General features: G+C 44.9%; 1 protein-coding gene across 7 annotated transcripts in view; it reads left to right on the top strand.

Annotated features, from left to right (window-relative positions):
- MRTFA (myocardin related transcription factor A) overlaps nucleotides 1–19533 on the top strand; it is a 131600-nt gene that overhangs the window by 76528 nt on the left and 35539 nt on the right. For all 7 annotated transcript variants that reach the window (XM_059726369.1, XM_059726373.1, XM_059726372.1 and 4 more), the window contains one exon: nucleotides 10931–10996. In XM_059726369.1, coding sequence (XP_059582352.1) covers nucleotides 10931–10996 — 66 coding nt within the window. The remainder of the gene's footprint in view (nucleotides 1–10930; nucleotides 10997–19533) is intronic.

Consider the following 19533-nt stretch of genomic DNA (forward strand, 5'->3'; position numbering starts at 1 on the left):
CAATTCACTAGTGTTAATTACAAGCCAAAGTCAATAAGAAGTGGGGTAAAGCAAAACATTGTAAATGATTTAGAAATTAAGAATGAAATGTGTATTTTGCTGCTTTAGATCCCAGTCCAGCAATCACTTTTTCAGGTGCTTTGCTTTATGCATACAAATATTATCCAAGAAGTCAGTTGATATGGTCATGTAGTTGTAATTGAACACATGCAATTGTTTTCAGAGTTGGGGACTTTGTAAGCTCTTAACATCATGGCCTGGGCCTTTCTCTGAATATGGTACTTACTGCAATAGAGCTTCAGTCCGGGTTAGAACATTTGACCTCTACCACATAATAATTGTTTTGTTCTGTTCTGTTCTGCCCTGTCCACTGAGGTTAGGGAAATTGTGTTATAATACAATATATTGGGATACTGTTGGGATACTGCAGATGTATAACACTATGCCTTGACAAAGTAAACTTGACAAGGTGTGTTGGGCCTGTCACCCTGTAACTACCATTGCTTTGCTCATAGTGAGAACAAGATTAGTGGAAAAGTGTATTGAATACCATGGTGAGGGCAGGAGCCTCTAATAATCTAGATGAATGGTTCTCAACAGGGTGCCTTGGCAACCTGGGGTGCTGAGAGATCTTTTTAAGGGTGCTGTGGGGTGCCATGCAACAGTAGGTATGCAAACACCTACATAGGATTCACAAGATAAATCCAGAGATTTCAAATAGGAATCTGTAGCGTCAAAATTATTCTGGTCTGGGCCTCAGAGTTCTTTACAACAAAAGATTGTTCTATTATTTGTCCGTAGTCAAGAAACGAGGTAAAGCTTAGAAATGGCATTTATCAAATAGTGCATTGAGTTTAACGAGCGGTGCCTTGAGTCTAAAAAGGTTGAGAACCACTGATCTAGATAGATAGATTTTGTGGATTTCAGGTAGTCTGTTCTTCTGTGCCCACAGTAGATAGCAACAGGCAATATTTGAGGGTGGATATTCTATCATTATTTAGGAGAATATTGGAGATAGATATAATATCCATTCTCAAGCATTGCCACAAGTACAATTTGCTTTTGATGTTGTATTGTTTGTTATCTGCTTCTGAGAGTAGGTCCTCCTCTAGCTGTTTAACCGTGATTATTTGCGTTTAACAATATCCATAATTCACAACCGTTTGTATAAATTAAAAGCTGATTTTATTTACACAGCAGTGAGAATTATTGAAGCATTAAAAGAGGATACACATTTCATCACTTTCTGAAAACATTGAAAGATTCCTGTTTAGTTCTGTTTTCCTGCAGCTTCTGTCCTAAAACACGACTTTCTGGCACCTTATCTGATAATCAGACCTCAATTTTGCTGTAGTGCATACATTCATCAGGCCTAACGACCCAGAATTTTAATTTAAGGGTGTGCATTTTTTGCGTACTAGCCATTTCAAAGAAATGTGAGCAAAAAGTATGGAATTTTCTCTGTGTTAGAAATGAATCAGCCCTTTGGGACAAAACCACCTAGATAAAATACCTGGTGTATTTTACAGTCATAAGTTTGCTGGGGCAGCTATGTCTCACAAGACTTTGCATAAGTGAAAGTCTAGCATAATCTTGAACCACATTACCTCCCCTCCATTTGTATTCACATCCTTGCAGGAATCACAGCCATTACCTTGCATGGAAAAGTAAGGTAGCAAGATATTTATATTTTCAGCTCTCTTTTCTGCTGTTGCTCCCCTGGTGCCAAATGGTCTCCTTCATGTGTCATTGGTCATCTCATCCTCTTCTGCTTCCCTGTCTTAGCTCATTTTGTCTTGGTGATAGATAAAAAGCTGCTCCTGTTTCTTCTCTTCCTTCTTTTGTGTACCTGAGAAATGTCAAGTAGAGACAGCTAGACTGGCTCCTTCTTGATTTCAGTGCTTTTAGAAGGAGCTGAAAAAGAGCAGAATCAATACTGTGCCTCCATGGCTTAACAACACCTATACCATGGGAGGGCAAAATATGGCCTGCCAAGCCATTCTATCTGGCCTGCAGGGCCCCTAAAAATTTTAGAAAATTAATATTTATCTGCCCCTGGCTCCTGTCGGGGGGGTGGCAGGGGGGCGGGGAGGGGAAGGCAGGGGAGGACCAAGGGGATTTCCCCAGTTCTCAGTGCCCGGCCAGCTCCTGCTGAGCCCCATGATCTGGTCATACAGCTGGGAGCCGATGGGCGAACAGGAAGGCAGGGGCAGGGGGGAGTGGAAGCGAGTGGGAGTGTAGGGCCTGTGCCTGTGTCCTGGGACCAGTGCTGGCAGGGCCCAGAGTGGAGCGGTAGGAGTGGGGGGTGCAGGCTGGCAGGGGTCTGTGGAACCAGGCTGGGCTGCACCAGCAGGTTGGAGCCCCTGTCAACCAGGACCCCGCGCTCCTGCCTCACTGCTCTGGGCCTCACCGGCGCTGGCCCCAGGACACCAGCGTAGGCCCCATGCTCCTGCCCAGCTGCCGCTGGCTCCTGCTCACTCCCAGTGTCCCCGCCCCAGCCCCGCGGTACAGGTGGGGAGCAGCGCACAGCCCTGACCCCGCGCTTGACCGCAGGGAGTAAGCTGGTGCTCAATGCGAGGGAAAAGCGCCCCCCTTTCCCCCCCCCTTGTGGCTGGCACTTCGTGCTGTAGCCTCTTGCAGCCCGCGAGGGCTGTCCTGCCTCTCTGCTGCATCACTGGTGCCCGGTGGCAATGGAGAGTAGGCATGGGCAGTCCTGCTCAGGCTCAGAGCGGCTGCAGCATGGGGTGCCAGGCATGTGGGTGGGGGGGCTGCTTTTCCCTTGCGCTGAGCACCAGCTTGTTCCCCAGAAGCTGCTTCTCAGCACCGCCGGGCAGTGTTTGCTGAGGCCGCCCACCTGGAGCCTGTGCCACACTAGGCTGTGGTGCAACTGCTTCACCCCCGTCTCTGTGCTGCCCAGCATGGCAGCAGTGGCCATGTGGAGCAGCCACTGTGCAAGAGAGGTGGATCAACCACACCACAGCCTAGCGTGGCGTGGGCTCCAGGTGGGTGGCCGCAGCAAACACTGTCCAGTGGCGGTGAGCAGGGGGAGGGTCGAGGCTTTCCTGTGTGCCAAGCTGCTGCTGCCGTGGCTCACCCTAACCAGCAAGCCCGGAACTAACGTGGGGCCCAGGCCAGCAGTGGCAGTGGATTATAAGCTGGTGCTCAGCATGGGGGAGAAGCAGGCACCCCCTCCCTGTGGCCGGTGCCCCATACTGCAGCCTCTCCAAGCCCACACAAGGCTGCCCTGCAGGGTGGTGGTGATGTGGCGGAGAGGCAGGACAGCCCCCACGGGCTCTGAGCAGCTGCAGCATGGGGCGCTGCCCACAGGGAGGGAGGAGCCGCTTTTCCTCTGCCGGTGAGTGTGAGGTCGGGGCTGTGCACTGCTCCCCACCTGTACTGTGGGGCTGGGGCAGGGGCACTGGGTGTGAGCAGGTGTGCAGGAGCCAGCAGCAGCTGGGTGTGAGCGTGGGGCCTGCGCTGGTGTCCTGGGGCCAGCGCCAGTGGGGCACAGAACAGGGAGGCAGAAGCATGGGGTCCCGGCTGATGGGCTCTGTGGAGCCAGGCCAGCTCCCCTCTCTCCCTGCTGGTGCAGCCCAACCCGGATCCACAGACCCCTGCCAGCCTGCACCCTGTGCTCTTACCGCCCTACTCTGGGCCCCGCCAGCGCTGGCCCTGGGACATTGGTGCAGGCCCTGCACTCCCGCTCGCTTCCACTCTCCCACACCGCTTTCCCCACTTTTTTGCCAACCCACGCTGCACTACATGGCTCCCATACCCACATCCATACCCCCATGCACACATCCCCACAAACCCCCATATACAATCACTTCTGCATATGCAGCACAAAGGCCCACAAAGCAGGACAAAAATATATTTTTTAATTAAAATATATTATTATGGGTGTTTGATTTTTAATATGTAATTTGTGGTTTTTTTTTGCCCTAAGATGGCAAACCCTCTTCCCCAAAGGAGTATTTCCAGGGGCAAGGGGAGGGACTTCTAGTGGCAAAGGTCAGAGGTTAGGGGTGTGACTTCCAACCCCAAGATGGTGACCAGGGGCGAGGCCCCTGTCAAGGGGCAGGGCTACCCATGCGGCCCTCGACAGCTTGCCAAAACTTGGTAAACAGCCCTACACTCAAAATAACTGCCCACCCCCAACCTACACCATAAACCACTGTTTGAGAACTGCTGCTTCAGCAGTGAAGACTCTTGAGATGAATGCAGAGAAACTGGTTATGTTTTTTTTTGTTTGAGGGTTTGTTTTTTAATTACTTGTATCATCAAGACAGAATTTTGCTCCTAGTTTCCATCCACCCATGTTTTAAGATTTTTTAAGAGATACCTTCTTATTGAGCAAAGGAAAAGTGAGGGATAAAAGAAAGAAATTTAAAGGAGAGGAGAATCAGCTTCTAGTAGTGTAAGAGTTGATGTAGTAGCTGTGATGGTCCAGAAATTATGTGAGAAGCAAGGATTTTTTAGGGTGAGATCTGTTATGGGAGCAACTGTATAGTTGGAGTAGAGTTAGATGAGCTTTTGAATGAGACATTCTTCATCAGGTGTGATCAGTACAAGCCAAGCATAGCATCCAAGCATACAAGATGAGCTTATAGAATTTCTTCCCAAACATGCTGAGTAGATGGATCACAGGGGCTTGGAATAAAGCAAAAGTCCAACCCCCAAACTCTGTGGATTCCCTGGAAGCAAGGGCTTTCCTCATGGCCAGCCTGCTACCCCCTCTCTGCTAATGTTTACTGCTTTGCAGTCATGCCACCATGGTATCTCTTGGCTGTGGTTTTCTCTGGTATCCTTCTGTTGGCTTCATGTCATAGTGACTTTTCCTGTTGGATAAGCAGAACTGCGGAAAGATTCCTATTGAGTCTGTCAGCGCTGCTCTTATAATATCCAGTAGAGTGGTGAGTGTCTGGTGTTCTGAATCCTCTGAGCAGAATCTGGTTATTTTCCACAGTGCTGCCAAGATACCTATTTTAATCACTTGCATGAGATGCCACTACTCATCCTAATTTTGGTTCCTGATCAGCTGTTACTGTTTAGACCTTCTCTCTGAGGAAAAGGAAGTTCTCAATCCCATTTCCCCCAAGTAGAAGAGCCCACGGCATGAATATAAATAAGGGTGTTCTGATTCTGGCGTGAGAGGTTCCTCTAATGATATTAGACTGAAGCAGATTCCCCTCCTCTCATCTGTGTGGTTGCTAAAGAAAGGGTGAGGAAACTACTTGCATTTGAACAGTGGCTGTTGCTGCCGTACTAAAGAAAAGCGGTAGTGGCGTATGAGATGGGCTGAAATAGCACAATGAGATGAATTTTTGAGTTGTTGGTCTTTTGCTTAAGCTCTCTATAGGCCACTTTTTCAAATCCGTGGTGTGTTAGAAAGTGTGTAGACACTGTCCACAACAGCAATCAAGGACTTTAGAATGGGTGTCAGCAATATAACCCCAGTGCTTCCACTTGGCTTTACATGGAGGTTCCCCCCCACGAGAGAAAGCTTGGCTATATAATTCCCATAGTTCTGATGCCATTTACAGTCTGTTTCACTTATTGTACAGTCTGCTTCAGTGCATAGACAGTGTGCACTCCCTGTCAGCAGTTAGGAGATTAAAGTGCTGTTGCACTTTGACAAGTGTCTTTAAGGCTAGGTACAGACTTTCAAAAAACCTGAGGGGGAATCCATCTACGTTACGTAATTTTCTGTAAGCAGCGTCATTTAGATTGGTAGCAAACAGAACACACATTCGCCCTTTGGTGCGGGGGACAGACATATCTTAGACTGGGTTCTGCCATTTTAAACCAGTATGTATGCACTGAGCTTCTGTGCTGTTATGGTTATAAACTGGTTTCCAGTCACTTATACCAGTAAAAGTGAAATGACTGTATCTGGCCTAAGTGACATGTGTTTCTTCTGCAAGGCAGAAAATGACCTTTTTCCCCTACCATCTCTGTAGTGACCTCCATCTGAAATCTTAGCCCTTGTCTGCTCTATAATAAAACTTGTGCTGGAAGATCTATTTAAATTAACTTCACATTAGTCAGTGCTGAACATTGTTCTAGAAAAATGATTTTGGCCACACTGTGTTCACTCACTGGGAATGTAATACGTTTTATATAATTTCTTGGCATTTTTGCAGTATAGACAACCTATGAACGAAGCTGCTCTCTGTTCTCTCTGTTGGCCTTAAAGATGCCATAGTTGGAACTTAGTGAACTATTGTTGCTGATACATGAACCAGAACCAAATCTCGCTTCGCTCTGCAAAAGCATTTCAGGAATCAGAATGTATTTTTATAAGCAGGTATAATTTAAAGATACGCAGGAAGCTGTTGCTGGAGCAAGAAGGGGATTTTTCTAGCTACGTCTGCACTGTAAGGATTAAATTCAGACCAAGCTTAAATAAGCCCCTCTTTGATTGAAGTGGATGGCAGTTGCAATCACTTAGTCCAAGCCTGAAAATTCAGTATTGGCTGCTGCACTATAGTAACTAATGCAGGGGTGGGCAAAGTCTGGTCCATGGGCCAGATCTGGCCAGCAGCAGACTCCATTTCCCAGCAGCCCCTGCCCATGTGGCTGGGACTGATTTCTATGGAGACCCTAGCAGCAGCTGCACTGTGATAGCCAGGGCTGGGGTTTCCATGGAGACTGGCCCCAGCAGCTCTGGCAGGGCAGGGAGCTGCTCCAGGGCCAGGCTGGGATCTTGCAGCGGTGACAGCATGTTTCTAGAGGTAGGGCAGAGCCGTGATCTACAGCTTGCATGCTCTGGGCAGGGTTGTGCAGGCGGTGGATTATGGCTCTGCCCCGACACCTTGCAGTGGTGACAGCGTGGTCCAGAGCTGGGGCAAAGCCGCTATCCATTGCCTGTATGCCCCTGCCAGGAGCATGCAGGCTGCAGATTGCAGCTCTGCCCTGGCTCCAGACCATGCTGTCACTGCTGCAAGTTCCCAGCCTGGCCCTAGAGCAGCTCCCTGCCCTGCCAGCGCTGCTGGGGTCAGTCTCCACAGAAACCCTGGCCCTGCACTATCATAGCATAGCTGTTGCTGGGATCTATGAAAACCAGCCTTAGCTATACAGGCAAGGGCTGCTGGGAAATGGAGTTCAGCCACCAGCCAGATCCATTTTGCCCATCTGTGAACTAATGGTTTAATGCATTTTAAATTCAAAGGTAAATTCTCTGTAATAATAAAATTACTCCAGATAAGTAAATGGTAGAGAGTATAACAGTAATTTTATATTTCAAAGCATTAGTACATCATGCTGATTTTAGTCAGTCAGCTGTGCCCTTCAGTCATTCTTCAGTTAGAGTGATGGGCTTAAGACGTGTGAACTCCAGTATCAGTGTTGTTGGTAATTATTGTTATGGTGTCAAATGCTTTGTGTTTACAAATTTCACAGTTAACTTAGTGGCGTGCATGCTGCTCATGTTCTCTGGCCATATGTGGAGTACTTCTATTTTATATTTTATCGAATGCATTGGCATGTACAGATGCTGGCTGCAAATTGCATCCTGTGGATTTTCAAGCCTCACATATTAATTAGTGAAAGTTTCCAGGAAGTGCTTTAGGAAATGCAGGTGCTGATTTACTAGGAGATGTTTTTCACCTGATTCTGCTGCACTAGTGTCTCCTGATGTTAGTGCATTGCTGAACCTTCAGGGATGATGGCAGAGGTCCCGAACGTCTAGAGTTACCAAAGAGTTGCTTTTCTCAGGAGTGAGAGAACTCTTACACTGAAAAGAAAATTAATCTCCCTGAGGCTTGCTAAAATGGCATGTTTCCTTTGCTCTATTTATAGTTGAATATTGGAACTTCTCAAAAATTTCACTTTTGATTTTGTTTGGTTTCTATTTCTCATTGCTTTGTTCAAATAATGCTTTTACAACAAAGCTGGTAAATTAAAATATGTCATTTTAGTAGAACTTTTCAGAACTTTGAAGTTGTTTCCATTAATATCCAACCTGCCCAGTGTATGTGTTCACCTGCAGATGTGCCTGACATTTTTCCTTTTAATACATTGGTAGCCTGGATTAAATTCCAGTGTGGGGACTAACATTTGGCCTGCATAGTTCCTCTGTGTAATTTCAATTGGATACAGCATTTTTCTTCACTTCCTGTTCTAAACTGTTGCTTATGTTCTTTAAATAACTGTTGTGATCCCCTCTGCATGTGGCTTTACCACATTGGCCATATTTACTAGGTGACATTTGATAACTTTGGAATCTTGCAGAATGAAAGGCATTGTAGAAATGCGAGATTTCCTTCAGCACAAAAGTCCCGTGGCCTTATCAAAGACATATCAGGCCTCAAGACATATTTCTTTTGATGAAACCGAAAATTTAGAGGCCTTTTTTTCTTTTAAGTTGCTCTTATAAACTTGTTGCATTGTGTGATATTGTGTCCTTTGACAAGAGGGTGTCATTTTAGTGATGTCCTCTACTGAAACACAGGAGGAGGTGACAATCAGGCTTCTGTGGTTCTTCTAGTCACATTGTTGAACACCAAGCGTTATTTTCAAATAGGCAGTTTTCAGCTACAGGCAAGGTTATTTGTGTAAATCCAATATCTTTTATTAGACCAACTCAAATCTAATAAATGATATCACTTTTACCCAAAGAACGTTGTCTGCCTATGTCCTTAGATCAACATGGCTACAACCTACATTCCAGTTTTCAGCTGTGCACACGTGAGACCAAATATATACGCACAGCTCACAGCTCAGGTTTAGATGATGGAGTAAAACTGAATGAGCTCTGCCTATAGCAAGCATTCCCACCGTTTCCAGTACTGGCGCAGGTCTGCTCATTGCTGCAATAATCATGGACGAGTTTCCTCACCATCGTCAGTTTAGATGTCTCTCCAATAGTGTATGTGTATAGTGCTCTTAGCTCCTACCAGGCATGGGGTGGTGAGTTAGTGAGTCCTGATCTAGTCCAGCATGTCTGCATAGTTCACCACCAGTGCCGTGCTATAATCAGATGAGCAGGTGTGTAACATCAGTGCTGGATCTCACTAGCAGTGCAATTTTGGTGGTAGTCGCTGTAGTGTCATTGTGTCAACACTCAGAAGTACTGCTCTCTCACATGACATTGCTTGTTGCTGACACTAGCTCTCCATGCCATCTTCTGCACTCCTTTGAACTTTTTAGTAATTGTGCTTCACACCTTGTTCATTTGAGGCTCTCCGAGCGCCATACAAAAGTTATTTAAGCTTTAAAGGATCTCTTCTTTTGAGGAAAGAAAGCATTATCCCCATTTACAGCTAGAGAAAATGAGACTGTCACCAAGGGTTAAATGCCTTGCTGAGTATCAGAATTTCTGGCACGGTTTGCAGTAGAAGGCAAGAGTCCTCATTTCAAACCTATCACAACCACCAAATGTGCTCTTTCCTTCTACTTTAACAAGGGGTGCTCCAGAATTAACTTAACCAAAAAAACCCAAACCCTATAGAGAAGAGGGGGAGATACTCACAACCAGGGCCTGTAGTTCACTGTAACTGAGACTCTTCTGTCATTCTAAACCATTGGCAGAGGTCCATAAATGACAGACAGCCTTGAATTGGCTCTGGGGACATCTGTTACTCTATTTATAGAATTCACACACTTGCACATGTAAACAGGTGAATTCCTAAATATATGGAATTCAATAACACTTGGAATTCAAAGTACTCGTAAGTCAAAGTGGATTTAAGGGTGAGATGAGCATGCCACTACCAAAATAATCAATTGCGTAATAATCCCTGAAAAAGGTGCATTTTATGCTGGTAATGTTTTATTCTTGAGTATGCATGTCTTTGCTCATTCTTGCACAATTAAGAATTGCTATTACTTCATGAGGAAGTACTTTTCAGGACACTTTCTCTCTGAATGACTTTGTTCTACCTTCATTCCCCATTTGACTATCTTGGCAATTACCCGTTTCTCACTGTTAAGAGACATCTCTTGTAGGTATGTTGCTTGTATTACAAAGATAAACAAAGAAGTAATTTTCAAGGTTAGTCCTGATGTATTGGAATTAAGGGAAGGAGACTGAGTAAAGGGACATTTAGACCGAACGTCTGGAAATACTTCCTAATAGCCAGATTGATTTTGGAGTAATGTCCCGAAGGAAGTGCTGAAAACTCCAGTGCTTGAATAATTTAAAACTGAATGGGATAAAACACTGGAAACTATGCTGTAGGGAATGATTCTGTATTGATCAGAGCATGGTGGGGGAGAAGAACAGACTGACTGTGATCAATTACTGTATTTTTTTCAAATATCCAAACATCATGCCAACAAATAAAGATTAGACATTACAGTTATTATTTCTATTAACATTTTTAAAGTTCTGGTTCCCCAAGAAAAAGTGGAAGGGTTGCTTTCAGTGTGAGACAGGAACATCTCTAGCTAATCTTTATAATTCAATTCAAAGAAATGGTGTAGTAATGCAACAAAATTTATTAGTGGAGGGGGGGGTAGGTTTTCTGTCTTACACTTAAGAAAAGCTCTGTTGACCAATGAAATGAGCAGGCACATGGTGATTACAGTTTCTAGGAGTTGCTTGCAATGTGAATGTTGGTCCCTTCCTGTTGGAGTAGTCAGTCCATATTTTCTGTTTGCTTTTAAGTGTTCATGGTTTGGAAAGACCTTGGTGCTCTAGAAATAATTGAGAAACAGGGCCGGTTTTGCGGATTTTTATCACCCTACCAAGACCTTCGCAACTTCCTCTCTTCGTTGCCTGCAGCAGAATACGGAAACCTTGCTCTTAAGGCCACTTCTGCAATTGCAGGAGGGAAGAGGAGAAGGGTGGGAGGGGGTGCCTTTCTCTTCTGCTGCTCAGCATGTCTTGAAGCCAAAAGAAGAAAATCTAATATATTTGAAAATGTGTCCTGCACTGTGTCTCCCGCTGACCAGTTTCCTACTCTTTTCTCTCTTTGTTGCACCTCAGTGCTGCAGTTGAAGCTCCAGCAGCGACGGACTCGGGAGGAGTTGGTGAGCCAAGGGATCATGCCGCGTAAGTACCACTTAAACTCATTCCTGTGTCTTAGCGTTTATAGCACCTGCTTTTGAATGGAGGGTGGCTTGGGAATGAAAAATGGCGAATGTGAGAGCCCCACCCTGTTTCACTCCACCTTCCTTCTTATAAAGCACTGGGGACCTTGGAAGAGACAGCCACCTAGAATATCAAGGAGCGCTGTTGGCCACACACTTAATTGCATTCAGAACAATGGCTGCATTGCTTGCTGTGGAGAATAGTCTTCTGGAGAATATGTGCCATATTAGAAGCATCTTACGTGCTCATGCGTGCTAGTAATCGCTCTTAGCAGGCTTCCTGCCTCTGCCGCTTTCATTCTTGTCTGTCAGCTCTGCAAAACTCAAAAGCATGGCTGTCCTGAATTAGTTTCTACATACTGATAAACCTGGTAGAATCTCTATTATGCATGCAGGGTATCAAGGCAGCAAGGCTACTCTTTTTCTACAATGGTCAGTGTTTGAAACACATCTAGTAGCAACTATAGAGAGCAGCTGTTCTGCTGCAGGGGGGAAAGATCTGCAGAAACTGTTAAATGGTAGTGTGTGGGTGGCTAGAATATACCTTAGCCCTGAGCTCAACATGTACAGAGTTTGGGGAACAATGTTTTTTTGAGTGCAGGACTGGTGATAGAAATGGAATTAAATAGTTTGACTCAACTTCAGTACCTCTGAACTGGATAACATTTTCCAAGTGCATCAGCAAGTAACCAAGGGAGAACCAAAGAGCAGGTGGTTATTTTTGGAGTTCTCTGCATTTTCTCTGAAAGCCTTAATGAAAAGCAGCAGCTTAACTATGCGTTTCTTGGTCTGAGAACGCTTCGCTGCCCCCAACAGACCCACCTTTAATGTAAGCTAAAACCAAAAGGAGCTACACTGTTCTTTTGGAAGGCCAGATAGAGAAGACAGTTTTTTCACTTCTACTTTGGGATGTACTCTGAAATAGTAGGGCCTTCCTTTTCTAAATGCCTGAGGTGAGTTTATCAGCCATGACTCTTTCAATGAAAAGAAACTTGTAAGCATCAGTCAGTCAGTGGGAGTGCCTCAGTATAAGGCAATGATGTGTAGGCCTGTGTGAAGTGGTAGGTATTCGCTTCAGATTTGGATTCAGCCAGTTCGGGGGACAGTGATTTGATTTGGTGATTCAGATCACCATCCCGAATTGATTCGGCCAATCTGATTCAGAGATTTGGCCACTGCTGAATCGGCCTAAACTCTGAATTGGACAGACCCCAACCCCACCCGCTTTCCCAGCCCCATCAATGTCTGGCCCGCCTGCCCTAGCTCCTGGCTGTTAAAAAAAAAAGCCCTGGTCTCATCGTCTCCTGCCGGGGGGGGCTATCCCCGCTGCAGTCTGTTGCCCTGCACTGTGTAGGGGGCTCTGCCACAAGCCCCAAAAGCCCTGAGGCCGCTGCAGCAGTAGGTGAGTGTGGGCCTTTTTTTTTTTTTCTTTTTTTTTAAGAACTGGGAGCTGGAGCCGGCAGGGCAGCCATTGGGGGGGGGGGGGCGTGGCTGGGAGAGTGGGTGGCAGTCGGGCGCTGCTCAGGGGGCTGGGGGAGCAGGGAGAGGGTGGGATCTGCCAGGGGTCCCCCCATGATCGCCTCCCCACTCCTCTAGCCCCACTTCCCCTGCCCCTTACTTACCAGCATGGAGCCAGCAGGGACTGCCCAAATCTCCAAAGCTCTATGAATCTTTTCCGAATTGTTTCAGAGAGCTTTGAATCGATTCGGACCTTTTTACTGGTCTCCTGATTCAGTTCGGATTTGGCGATTCGGCTGCTGAATTGGGCTGAATCCTCTGAATCAAATCAGCACCTGAAGCTTCGCACAGCCGTAGTGATGTGCTGTAGGACAGCAGTTCTCAACCTTTTGCACCTTACTTCCCACCAGCCATTTTGTCAAAAAACCCTGGTCCCACCATAATAAAAACCCCACAAAATTGCACTGTTCAAAATATCTGTTGATTTATCTACTTGAAGTGCAAACAACCGACTTTTTCAATTGGGCAATGAGTTGAAGGCCCACCTACATGACCTTCAAGCCCCACCAGTGGGACATGTCCCATGGGTTGAGAAACATTGCTTTAGGGCAGGGATGGGCAATTATTTTGGGCAGAGGGCCTCTTACTGAGTTTTGGCAAGCCGTCGAGGGCCACAGGAGAGGCAGCCAGGGGCAGCTAAATATTAATTTTCTAAATTTTTTAGGGGCCCTGCGGGCTGGATAGAATGGCTTGGCAGGCCGCATCTGGCCCGCGGGTCGCATTTTGCCAGCCCCTGCTCTAGGGCATTTCTCTTCATCAGATTCCATCAAATACACCCAACCTCTCTTAGTGAATATTAGTATTAGTGGATATTAGTAAATTGTGCCACCTGTGATTATTTTGCTCTGTGGGACTCCTACAGATATTTCTAAAGAACACATTACATTGTTGGCTTTGGAATGAACCATATTGACCCAAGTGTTGGGTATTTGCAATAATCTTTCCCAGGAGAAAACATTCCTGACCTCTGTGCAGCATCTTTATCTCTCCTCTTAAACACTGTCGTAGGCTATTAATATCCTTAGTAGATTTGATAAGTCCAAAATGCATATTTAAGTTTTATTTGCCATGAGGAAATGTATCTTTCTTTGCTTGTAGTTATGTGAAAACCTGTGTCTGTTTTTAAGAGTGGTTAATGGTTTGTTTTTTCAAGTTTTTGGTCTCCAGTGTGAGATACTTTAAAAGGGGCCTGATTTGTAGAAAGTGTGTGCTCAACCCTTTGAAAATTGGGTCCCTCTTATGATGTCTCAATTAAATACCTCAAACACTAGTTACTGGTAAATCTAGGCAGTATTTTAAATGGTTAAGCAAGTGGCTGGAGCTTATGGAGACTTGTCTTGTCCTTTGTAGCATTCATAAGCTTTATGACAAACTAAGGGGAAACACTTTTGTAGAAGCCCCTTGTTAAAATGTGGCAGCATGTTCTACACTGTGGATAAAACCATTTTAGCAGAACTATTCTTTAAACCAGGTTTATAACCAGTTCCTTTTAGCCATGGTTAGAACACTTTACCTGTCATTTGTGACTTGCACAGAACTACTTTAAAGAAGCACTTAAAACCTTCTTGGTCTGGCTTGCACTTTAACGAGAAGACCAAGTGTGAAATAAGGAGTTGTGTTATTCAAAGCAAAACTCTCATTTTGGTTCTGGAAATGAAGTATGGTTCTAGGCCAGCTTCTGCTCCTGTAGGCAGCTCAGAGTCATGGCCACTTTGTATAGATGCTTCTAGCTCTCTGATTTAAACATTTCTGCCTTACCAATTGGATTGCCTAGGCTCCCTATGCCTCTCCATGTTCCTTTCCCATGTATCCTTGCTGTGAAAATACTTACTCATCCCTCCAGCCCTGGTGGTGAAGAAACCAACCCTCCATCTCACACCTCCCTTTTAAATGGGTTAACCAGGAGGCTAGCAGGCCCCAAACAGCTTATTTTATCCTATTTAATCACAGAAGCCAGAAGGAGACTCAGAACTGGATCAGTTGGGTCTGTGTTCTGTCTTTTCTTGAGACCCTGCTTTGCTTCCAAAACATACTTGCCATTTAGAGGGCATGGCAGTCTGTGAAAGAAGTATGGTAACTGAGATGCATTCCAGGTCCTGATCCCTCCAGCTCACCACTGATGTGGAATTGAACGAGTGCTTTTGGGAGAGAGTAGAAGTCACTGCTTAGTGCCTGGTTTGCATGCTTATTTTCCATCACCCTTAATTTCATTGACTGAAACATAAATCTTGAATAGCGTTAAATTTAACCTGACACTCCAAACATATTGCAAACCTCAGACTTCCTTTATCTAAACCCTTCTCAGGCATGGTGGGCATTTATACATGTGCTCTGGGAGTACGGGGTGGGGGGGAAGCTTTAAGTAGAGTGGCTCTGAGAGTTGCTCTAATTAAAGCACCCAGAGTATCTCATGTATTAGTGTCCCTGTGCTTCAAAATGGCATCAGGCATGCTTTGTCTAAAAACAAAACAAAAAAAAAGGTGCACCCACTGCCATTTTGAAGCCAGGGATGCTAATACACAAGATGCTGGAGGCTGCTGAAGCACAGTAATTACCATGCTCCGGCAGACTCGATTAATTGAGTCTGTAATTACGGTATGTCGGAGCAGCCTTGCTGCTCGTGTATAGGCGCCCTGTGTGTGCCTGGGAAGTGGAAGGAGAGGTGTTAAGAGTCAAAGGGCTAGCTCTCAGATTAAATGGCTGCTTGTCATTTTGCTCTTAGGGTGTACCCTTGTTTTGCTCAGAAGAACAGAGTTTGGAGCAGAGCACCTTGTTCCCAAATGGAATTTTGTTTAGATTGGGAGTGGGGAGCGGAGTGGCATGTTTTAACATTTTTTACCAAGTACACTTAAGCTCACTTGAATACCCTCTCAAGGCCACTTCCTTCGCAGGGGAGAGATGCATTATACTGTGTGGTGTACATCTCTCATATTTAGAGCTTCGTAGGTGCACAAACAAAGGTTTAAAACAACTGGTCTGTGTGCCTTCATTAATTCTGCTGGCAGCAGTGGTTAAACATCCTCTTGCCTTTCTGTTTTCCATTTATGTTCAGCCTTTTGCCAGTGCTAATATTCATTAAAGCTGGAGGCAAGAATTCTTTATTACCCGCAGAGCAGGGACAGAGGAGCAAAGAACCACATACTGTGTGTGCAGTCCATGTACCTGAGCTTTGACCTAGAAGGACAGTCTCTAAAAATGGACAGTTTGGTGTTCATGTTTATTCAGTTCTTGCCCTTTCTGCTGAGACTGTCAGTGGAGGCCAGTCAGTGCTGCAGGTCAAGTTTCCTGGCTGCTTGCATTTAAAAAATAATATGTGAAAGTAAATCTACTTTTTTCTCTTAGGATGTTGATTGAATATGAAAAATGGCTCCCCACTCAGCTCAGCCCTTCCTAACCTGGTGTACTGTGGAAGGAACAGTCAGATTTTGCCAATTTATGGTGCTGAAATTAAACCTTAGATTTAATGTACAGTACTCCAAGTATGCAGCCACCTCTGGAGAATGCAGCACCTGCTTAACAGCACAATAGTAAGGCACATAGAAAACTCCTTCTGTTAAAATTACAAGAATATTAAGGGTATAATTTATGGCCCATATACACCAGAGGCACCAGTCTCTCTTGCAGTTTTTTCTTTAATTACGGCAAAGGTTAGGGCTTTAGTTTTACATAACTATTTTATTGTCAGCCAGGACTTTGACCTTCGATATTAGTAGCACGTGCAAAACTCCACACAAGTCCACTGTAAAATATAACCACTGGGCCCAGTTGCCTTGTGGCTACTACCCTTCAGATCTTGCAAGAGGACAGTTGTACTTTGAATAAGCATGAGAGTTAGCAGTATTGCAGAGGAGCATTGCCTGCAGCTCCGTAGCACCCCTTTGTGACCAGTTCAAGAATGGCATAGATTCAGGAGGGCTGTATCTTACCTGCCAGTTGGAAGGAAGATGGCTGAAATGCAGTCTTTCAGGAGTTTTCTTTTTCCTTTGTTTAATAGCCGTCTCATGTTATTCAAGTTGGTGCCCAGGTCTGACTACTCAGCCTGGGAATGACATGTGTGTAAATGCCCAAGGGGATTGAATGGATGTAAAGACAACCTACAGGCATTTAAAATCTCCTCTAGCTACTGCTGGCAGCTGAGGTTGTTAGGGAAGAGAGTAGTGGGATTTAGGTAGCAGCCTTTGCCCTCCTGAGAGAATTTATGCAAAAGGAGTTCATCTAATATCAGTTCCCTTTCCATCCCCCCGGCTTAGTTCTGATTCTTCCCAACTCTCCTGCTGTCCTCCTGGATTAATGAGGAGGTTGTAAAATGATTGGGAATAAAGACCCTGATAGCTCCTGAACTAAGTATAGGGTGTTTCTCATTCAGAAAGGAAGGAGTTTGTGCAGGCTGCTGCCCTCTGGCTCTCGGTTCCTTGCAGGTTGTATCACCATCACTCTGATGCAACACTGATGGGGCTTCACTGTCAGCTTCTTACTGTGCTCTGAGGTATAGGGTAGGATCCTTAGAGCTTCTTATGCTCCAGTCCAAACTCTCCTGGGCGGGGAGAAGTTTTGTACCTGGGGCACTGCATTGCTGAGGTTAATGAAGGTAAGCTGAAGCTTGGCACAGATTTTTATTCACAGTGGTTGTCAACCTGCAACCAAGAAACCATTCCTAGGATATAGTCATAAAACAGTTGGCATTCAATAGGAACAATTGAAACATGACTTCAGAATGCAGAGCACAAATTGTCTCTCTCATTTTGTCAATTCGTATCTGAATCTGGGCAAATAACATATTTAGGTTCATTTTCTGTGCCCAGCAAAGCTAATAAATAAGAAATTTTGATGCTTAGTAAATGTTTTGGTCAGAATTTTCAAATGTTGGTTTTGGTTTTTAAAGTTCAGCATTTGGAGCTGCATTTGTGGATTTGTGTGGCCAGGTCTGGGCACCAAAGCTGACAGTTTTCCCGTAGTGTCCACGCATAAAAGTGCTTGTAAAGTATTGCGGTTATCAAAGCATTGTCCCTGATGTATGAACTCTTACTAGGCCTCACAGCCACTTGTGTCTGAATTGAGGACTGACTTGTTTCAATGGTATTGTAGCTTGAGAGTTGTGACAGTGCAACCTTCTGGTTTAGGTTGGTACATCCTCCCAGCTCAGTCCCATGGTGGTATAAAAGGAAAAACTTCACTTAGAGTTTTAACTTTTTTAATACATGTTTTGATGAAAGCTTCTTAATCAATACAAACTTTCTACCACACAGACCTTTAGTTACATTTTGTTTAGCAACATATCTTTTCGTTTTAAACTCTGAAAACCCCGAAGCCAACACAGTAAAGAGCACTGCCCAGAATCATGGGACACACAGCACCATCTGTAGTGACAGCAGTGCTGCGTGGCAACGCAGTGTGGGGACATGCTGGACTAGTTCCTATTAACCAGGAGGCAAATGTGGACACACTAAATGTTCTCAGAGAAAAGTGGTTTTAGAGTTATGCCATTACACTATTCACCATGAAATAGTGCTTTCTTACTGCAGAGTTCATTAGCAGATAGGTCCAAGGAAGGACATAACACATGCATGGTACATCTAATTGTGTGATGTTGTATCTTGATGGAAATGTTTCACCTGAGCTTTTCACTGGCCTCCATAAGTGATATATTTTACACGCCTTATTCATATGTGTGTGTGAACAGTGTGTTGTCCTGTTACCCACAGAATAGACATCTGTGCTCGTGTGCAGCTCCAGGGACTTCAGTCAGATTCAGCCTAGTTGTAGCAGTCCACTCCTGGCATTGCAGGATTGCAGTTGAAAATAATACAGTTAAATTCCAGAGGAATTAGCAGCAGCATTAAGCCCCTGAAGGCAGTTGATTTGCTGTACAGTTGATGTTATACAAATAACTGCTATCTACTTCTGCCCCATTTGTCACTTCCTTACCAAAGAACTTGCTTTGTCTTGCCCCTTCCCTATCAAACAGGAGAGGTGCAAGAGTATGACAGATGGGACTTCTTCTTTAAAAGTATTTTTCTTTAAAAGTGATGTGTAAAACAAAAGATGCAAATATTGCCAATCCCAGATTGATGCGCTTAATGTCCTATCCCCATCCTGTGTCCCGCTCTCTACCTCAGTTGTAGGAGACTGATGGCATGGAAGTGATAGCATTTTTATAATACTTTATCATTTCCAAAATCATCTTGGCAATTCATGGTTCACTGATAGTGACCCAGAAGCACAAATACCAGCAGAGACTGCAGCGAGAGCTCTGGTATTTGTGATGTTACATGTTGTGAGTTCTGCAAGAATCGAGTTGCACCAAGAGGATTTCATAGACCAAACAAATAATTTTTAAAGGCTAATCGAGACATTTTTCTGTATTGAAATCCTGCATCCTCAACGCAGCCTGGTTAGTGGCTCACAGCACAAAAATCTGAAATGAAGTCAGTTTTCATTTTTATTCTTCAGTTCACCTTTAACTTGTCTTGGAGAGAGTAGTGTGTCATATCTCAGACTATGATCGTATCTCTTGAAACATGCCGCCTCCTCCTCCTGCCTCTGACCTTGGGGATGCCAAAGGAACCTGCATGTTACACTGCAAACCACACCAACAACTTGCCAGGGCCCAAGGGCTGCCCCTGGTTTGTCTCTGTTTCCATTAGAAACAAATGTGTACAATTCTGTTTGTATTTACAATTTGGCAGCTCGCTCAGTGCTCTCCTCACTGAAGTTCTAGGAAGGGAGGTTGCATTCAAGGATTTCCTAAGCTGCATTTAGCCCTCAGGGACATCCATTCAACAAAGCAACAAATACAGCCATACAGACTGCTTTCTAAAGAGTCATAAAAGACATGAGAATGAGATCTGGTATGGAAGTTACCTTTGCAAGGCCAGGGGAAGGAACTGAACAGAATTTTCTGGGATCCCCTTGCTAGGGTAACATAACTCTCTCCCCCCCTTTTCCCACGAGCAGTCCTTTGGCAAACAAACTTTGTTCATA

This window comes from Alligator mississippiensis, chromosome 4 (genome assembly GCF_030867095.1).
Source record: "Alligator mississippiensis isolate rAllMis1 chromosome 4, rAllMis1, whole genome shotgun sequence".
Classification (NCBI taxonomy): Eukaryota; Metazoa; Chordata; order Crocodylia; family Alligatoridae; genus Alligator; species Alligator mississippiensis.